The following is a 7,339-nucleotide window of genomic DNA, read 5'->3' as shown; positions in this document are numbered from 1 at the left end:
TTGAGAACATCAGCAACAGCCACAACGTCAATGATCCACAAACCAGTTAGTTGTGTCATGGTGATTACCAGTGTTGGGAAGTAACGGAATACATGTACGGCCGTTATGTATTTAAAATACAAAATATGAGTAACTGTATTCCGTTACAGTTACCGTTTAAAAAGGTGGTATTTAGAATACAGTTACTTTGTTGAAATAAATGGATTACACTGCGGTACTTTCCTGCTTCATATTGTCACGGATCAGGACAGTTTGGATTTAGTTTGTTCTGTTGTTCCAGGCGGCAGAGTTACGGTTGCCATGGTTACAGGGTGACACTCTCTCTCTGCGTGTTTTCTGGGTGAGAGAGTGCCTTTTTGTTGTTGTTGTGCTAAGCTAATAGGCAGATTGCTACAGGCATAGCCCTAAAGAATGTAGCATCATAGGCAGTGTAGTCCGTGTTGCAGGGAGAATGGACTGCCATACACGTTATGTTTCTGTGAGCAAGAGGAGGGAGAAAAAGGAGAGTGGAAAAGTATGAGCTGTCACCAAGCAGAAACGGTGTTTTCTGTAATCTGTAATGGAATACATTTTAAAAGTAACCTTTCCAACACTGGTGATTACATCCATCTTTATTGTAGTATATGGATACAGCAAAGATCCATAGACTTCAGTACAAATGTGTACTGTTTATAGGTATTAACAAGTCTGTACAGCTAAGCTGTCAAATTTTCTCAATTTACGCAACTATTATACATCATCTAAAACCATCAAAACCAACTCCCACCTATGCGTATTTGTAGTAAATTTTTAACTAATATTAGTAATACAACAATATTGGAAATAAATGCTACTACTAATAAATAGAATAGCATAGACTAACCCTTTAATGTTGCTGTAAATACACAACAAAATGTTGGATGCTCAATGCCAACTGTGCAGGAATCAAATATAAATAGTAAGACAGCAGAATAGATTTTAAAAAAAAAACACGCGAAATATATACAATCAAGAAGAATTTATAAAAAAACAAACAAACAAACAATAGCAAAGCACACATCGGACTTGGTTTGAATTTAGAGGCTGTATGTGAGTGGCCTGAGTGTGTGGGGTGATACTGTTGACAGTCTGAATGGTCTTGGGGAAGACGCTGTTAGTGAGGCGCCAACCGGGAGCAGCCGGTCAAACAGGTGGTAGGCAGGGTAGAGATGACCTGTGATAGCAGTGATTTTTCTGAGACAGGAGGATCTGTTGATGGTCTCCAGGAGTAGCAGTGAACAGCCAGTTATTTTGGCGGACAGTGTTAATTACCTGCTGTGTAGCCTTCCTGTTCTCAGTGGTGGCCCCTGTGTACCAAACATGAAGTAGAAGCTTTTTCCTCAGCACAAGATAGAAGTGCAGCAACTGCTGGGATGTCTTTACCAAGGTGTCAAGATGAGATCAGTGGAGATGTGGCTGCCCAGAAACCTGAAGGTGGAGGCAAATTTTACCCGTTCCTCATTTATAATCAGGTAGAAGTGGACCTAAAGTCCATTATGAGTTGTGTTGTTTGAAGGACATTAAGCTTCAGGCTATTTTCTGAGCACCAGCAGGACAACTTCTCTGCCTCTGCCCACAGCACAGGGCAGAGGCCTCTATCCTGAATTTTTTTTTTTTTTCCTACAACATGACAGTTTTCCTACTTTGTGCAAATACAGCAGAGGAAGAACCAGACGGCTGGGTACACTCAACCAAACAGATGATTCCATCAAAGTGCATGAGTCTTTGTTAGCAATCAATGACATATTTCTTATCACATAACAAATCATCAACCCAAAAAATCTCAGCAGGAGCACTGCTGTTATCACCATGATCATGTGGAAAGCCTTGAGCTTTGATTGGTCAACATGCTCCTTGTTGTGGCCCACATCCCCTGGTCTTGGAAGATTGAGAACATGAAGAACAGATAGGCAGCAAAAAACAACAATCACCATGCAGACACCCAAGTAGGACAGAAGTAGCATATTTGAAAATTGATACCCAAACAATAAATGTATCCCCAACCATGCAACACACTGCAGCCACGCACAAACAGCACAGATGTTTCTAATCCTGACACCATGTGATTGGCGCAGATGCATATAGGTGATGGGGTGAACAACAGCCAGGTAGCACTCCAGACAGGTCAGGACATGAAACAAAGTCTCTACAGGAAGAAGGATGGTAAACATATACATTCCAACATAAATCATTGTTATCTTATTGGTATAAACACCCAGGGTGTAGAAGACTGATCCAAAAGCTCCAAAACTCTCCACCCACATCATGTTGTAGGTGAAGAAGTTGGAGTTGGTCGTTGTTGCCCCTGCATGTGCAGATTTCTGACGCCACTGTTGGAAGCCCATGTAGAGGATGAAGATGTAGAGTGGAAGGAAGAGGAGGATGGTCATGGAGGTGTAGATGGTGTAGAAAACTTTGCTGACTTTTGAATCCTGGCATATTGACTCAAACGAATTAACGGAGGAATTTAAGGATGAGAGGGAGGAGGAAGTGTTGATGAACATGACCTATGGAAGAGAGCAAAGGAAAAAAACAGTAACATATGGAATAATTTATTGTTGTTTAGAAAACACAGTAAAGTTTTGCATATGCTGACAATGGTCGTGTTTTTAACCAAGCCAGCTCCTGCAAGAACAATTCATAGAAATGAATTTTTAACATTTTTTAGTTTGTACTGTTTCCTTTGGGGATTTGTCTTTCACACTATCGTGTTTTGACAGTAGCCCAGTAGCGGCTACCTGAGAGAAAAGTCTTCATATATGAGGATGAAAGACGAGGCTGAATAATAATACTAAAACATATTAATAATAACGAAGAAAGAAGTCACCTCTTAACCTCTTAAGATGCTTCAGGTTATTCGCAACTGAAGTTATGACTAAGCTTCAGGTTTGATTTTAACTAACATCTACATCTTTCTTGTAGATGTTACCTTTTGAAAATTTTTCCCTTTTGAAACATTCATACTTTCTAATCATATATTTTTCTAGTTTGAAGTTTTTAGAATGTTTCATTTTTGGAAGAGTTTTTAACAAAAAAAAACTGCGTGGACGAAAAGTCTAAGACCTTATGTCAAATGTCACATCTTTTAGATTTCATGCAACTTAGCATGTGGCTAAAATAAAACCCATTCCTAGCCCAATAGATGGTTCAACAAGGCTGTGGTAGTTGTTAAACAGTATATCAAATGTAATATTAAATGCTTTAAATACCTTAAAAGAACGAGGGTTCTTTGCATGTTAGAAAACTATAATATGGGTTTTGTGTATAAAACTAAATGCATTAATGATGCATACTCACATTCAATAATATTATTGTAGAAGTGTTGGAATTATTTTTATTTTTTTCTGTTAGAGCACCGGTCTCCAAACTTTTTTGCGCCACGGACCGGTTATGCCCGACAATATTTTCACAGACCGGCCTTTAAGGTGTCGCGGATAAATACAACAAAATAAAACTAGTACTGGTGCCGAATAAAAGAAGATTTATTCATAACACACGTGAAAAGACCCAGGAAAACAGAGTTAATGATACAAACGATAACAAAATAACGCTGAAAACCGATAAAAACCCTGAAAACCATACATTTCACACCTGAGCCTCTACTCTCGCGGCCTCGGTACCAAACGACTCACAGACCGGTACCGGTCCAAGGCCCGGGGGTTGGGGACCGCTGTGTTAGAGTACTTTTTGAGCTGTACATCTGTTTTGTGCAGCTTTGAGTTTTCTCTGTACTACGTACAATTTAAGGTTCCTTGAGGAAACTGTTGATGTGATATAAATTGAATTCAAATTGATTTGAGTCTAGTCAGCTAAAAATCAACTTTGTTTCAGCAAATTTAATCAGTTAGTAAAGAAATTATATTAATATTTTATAACATATTACTTCATTTCTTCAGTGTCTATCGCAGCTGAATCACAAAATTAGAAAATAACCTCGCTTTACGGCCTCGGACTGAGGGTGGTAAATTTAAATTTAAATGTAAACATAAATACTATAAATATGCTATATGTGTTTTTATTGTCTGTGTCAGTTTGCTCTAATAGCATATTATAGTATGTTGCCATTCGTGTTGGCTGTATTATAGGTTTGTGTATTCTCTTTAGTACATTGAGAGCATTGAGAGCAAATAAAAAATGAAGGTATGTGTCACACACTTGGTCAATAAATCTGATTCTGATTTTGACAAGATTCCCAACAACACCACTGGCTAAGTGCAGCTTCAAAACACGACGGCAGGACATGTTTTACATGTTGTACCTCTCTCCTGAACTCCACCATATATTTTACTAACAAGCTATAGATTAATCCACTGATGCACCAGATGCATCTTTCATGATATGTGTCAAGTTGTTGTTGGATGCTTTCCTATTTCTTAAGAACTTGACTTTAAGAAACTGTTGTACCTTTTAGGTCTGCCACGTCCTCTTTTGTCTGTCCACTTGTCCACAATTTTTTTCACATTTCTAAAAACACACTACACATCACGTTAAAATATAACACTACTTTTTGGATCCTTTGGGAATAACCTCGTTGGTGTAACAGTGCTATTTTAAATGGTGTCATCTTTGGTGGTTTTCATAGATTCAGAGGTAAAAAAAAAAAAGTACCTAGATTGGTTCTTTTGTAAGTTCTATGTTAAGTCTAGATAAATATATCCTGTGAGTCAGGTGCCTTTTTATGCTTGAATGATTCATAGTTGAGTATTAATTGGCTCTTACAAAATAAAACCTAAATTGAAACCAACATATATGAAGAATATATAATTTTGAACAATAGTATTTGTTGAATACTAATTTCAAATTAATCAACCTCCTAAAAATCTCTAAAGCTACTCACCTGAATCTCCATGTAGCTCAGCCAGCTGCTTCCTTTAATGCCAACAAGTGTCGTCTTCAGCACAGCTGAACCAGAAAGAATCCACACACGCTCATCTAACACGCATTACATGATATTCAAAACTGTTGATTAGGTCACTGCTGGTGTTTTGCATATCAGGACTGGACACCTGCCTTACAGTCACAGTTCATCGTGTATATCTTAATATAATATACAGCAATACAATATCATTTAAAACATTGACTGGTCGCATTGTTGTGATTACCTTTGTGACTTAAGAAAAGATTGGTTGTATTGGACTAGTCAGATTCTCAAAGGCTTGACTCAGATTTTTTTCTTTCTGAGTCATCTGGATACTGCAGAGATGCTGTGGCGTATTTGATATTGACCGGTGTCCTTGCAGAAGCTGTTGTCACCAATTCCTATCTGCTAGTTACTCCACTAACCAGAGCCACTGAACTGGAATTCATGATTGTGTTTTCCATATTTGTGCCTGGTGGGAAAAAAAACAAAACATTAAATTGCTTGCTATAATACATCCAACTTTTTGGTACAGAGCCACGGAAAGTTCATGTTGTGCACTGGGGAAAAGGTTTATTTGGTGGCTTTTTAACAATATTTAGTCTACATCTTAGTGGATCGTCCATTTTTCTGCCTCAGCAGATAGCCCACAATCCAGCCTGTGCTCCAAATATTTTCACATTTGGTTTGAAAACACAAGACGGCCGCAGAAAAGACTTTGATTTAGAGTCCAGAAACAAATGTGGTGGCTACATTAATCTTTATTACAGTGTATGGCAGCGGTGGGAAGCTCTAGTCACCGAGAGCCGGTATCATGCAGCTTTTAGATATATCCTTGATCCAACACAGCTGATTTAAATGACTAAATTACCTCCTCGACATGTCTTGTATTTCTCCAGAGGCCTGGTAATAAACTAATCATTTGATTCAGGTGTGTTGACCCAGGGTGATATCTAAAATCTGCAGGACACTGGCCCTTGTGGCCTGGAGTTACCCACCCTTGGTTCATGGGTACAGCTAAAATGTGCAGAATTCAGCGCAGACAGTTCACAGGTAATAATGCTAACTTGCACAACAATCGCATTATATCTGAATGCACAATTATTATTGAGAAGGAATAAAACTCTCTATGAACAGTTAGTTACTAAAGACCTCTGACCAAGTAAACGAACATATTAGTGGAAAGTATAGTACAAGTAATAAATGTAATAGCACTGTTGGGTTTTTGTAAGTACTTTAACTTTATTGTAGGGTATTTATGTTACAATATAAAGCCTCTTTTCTTTTATCAAACCACCCTAATCCTACAAACACTTACCGATCTACAAACAAAACCACCTTTCAATGCTTAAAATTACTGCACAGTACAAGAATTACATTCATTAACATAAGCAGACATCCTCTGAGCAAAAACGTTACCACCATGAAATTCACTCCAGTTTTGAAAGCTGAAACCTTAACCATTAATTACTTACCTAATGAGTATACAGTCTTTCAGGCTTGTTATAATTCATAAAGTTCTAATACTTTAAAATCTAATCACTCCATAAAACTCTTGAGTCCTCTGACTCTCTATCCTGATCCAGTTTACTTCACACAACATAGTTTTTTTGCTCTGTGCAGAAACAGCAGAGGAAGAACCAGACTGCTGGGGACAGATAGCAAGTTTGCTACTTCCCACATCACACATAAAACTTTCATGTCCATCAGTGATAATTGTTCTATGCCAGAACAAATCAGAATGCCAGCAGATTTCAGCAGCAGTGCTCCCATAATGACCACGATCATGTGGAAAGCTCGTTGCTTTGACTGATCAATACGTTCACTGTTTTGACGCACCTCCCCCGGTCCTCGGCGAATCAGAACATGGAGAACAGACAAACAGCAGAAAATAATGACCACTAAGCTGATACCTGAAAATGCTAGTTGTAGTTTGACCGATTCCTCAACAGACTGAATTATCCCGTACCATCCAATGTTCTGCACCCAAACACACACAGTGATGATGTTTCTTATCTTGACCCCGTGTGTTTCCCGTAGACGCATGTAGGTGATGGGGTGAACAACAGCCAGATAGCGCTCCAAACAGGTCAGCATGTGAAACATAGTCTGTCCAGGAAAACTATTATCAAACAAGTGCTCCCCAGTAGACTTGATTATCATCCTGTTGGTAAAAGTGCCCACAGTACGGAGAAGTGTTCCAAAAACAACAAACAGCTCCACAATAATCATGTTGTATGTGAAAAAGTCAGAGTGGCTCATTGTCGTCCCTGCAGGTGCATTGTGCCGATGCCTCCGACGCTGAAAGCCCGTGTAGAATATGAAGATGTAGAGTGGAAAGAGGAAGGTGTTTGCGATGGTGAAACTGGTGAAAAGGGCCACGCCTGTGGGACATTCGGATGAAGTGGCGGAGCTTAAAAGGCCGGAGACATCACTGAGAACTGAGGAAGAGTTGATGAACAT

The 7,339-nt window shown here is 38.9% G+C and overlaps 2 protein-coding genes across 2 annotated transcripts; both read right to left on the bottom strand.

Moving 5' to 3' along the window:
• Positions 1 to 1,613: 1,613 nt before the first annotated feature.
• On the bottom strand, positions 1,614 to 5,046 carry LOC146673635 (uncharacterized). The gene is made up of 3 exons (XM_085400981.1): positions 5,034 to 5,046; positions 4,856 to 4,920; positions 1,614 to 2,525 (listed from the first exon to the last, which is right to left on the bottom strand). The coding sequence occupies exons 1-3, from the start codon at positions 5,044 to 5,046 to the stop codon at positions 1,614 to 1,616; spliced, it is 990 nt and encodes a 329-aa protein (XP_085257107.1).
• Positions 5,047 to 6,463: 1,417 nt separating this feature from the next.
• On the bottom strand, positions 6,464 to 7,339 carry LOC146673634 (uncharacterized). The gene has a single exon (XM_085400980.1). It carries the CDS (start codon positions 7,337 to 7,339, stop codon positions 6,464 to 6,466), a length of 876 nt encoding a protein of 291 aa, XP_085257106.1.

The sequence above is a fragment of the Rhamphochromis longiceps genome, linkage group LG3, assembly GCF_057381845.1.
Source record: "Rhamphochromis longiceps isolate RC_006_pf linkage group LG3, R_longiceps_female_GT1.1, whole genome shotgun sequence".
NCBI classification, from domain to species: domain Eukaryota; kingdom Metazoa; phylum Chordata; class Actinopteri; order Cichliformes; family Cichlidae; genus Rhamphochromis; species Rhamphochromis longiceps.
Note: the sequence above shows the minus strand (reverse complement) of the source record. Positions and strands in the feature narration are given on the sequence as shown.

Coding starts and splice junctions, on each gene's coding strand:
- LOC146673635 (XM_085400981.1), bottom strand. Junction 2,526..4,855: donor TGAGCTACATGGAGATTCAG/GTGAGTAGCTTT, acceptor TCTCTTCCATAG/GTCATGTTCATCAACACTTC.
- LOC146673634 (XM_085400980.1), bottom strand. CDS start 7,339: ATGTTCATCAACTCTTCCTCAGTTCTCAGTGATGTCTCCGGCCTTTTA.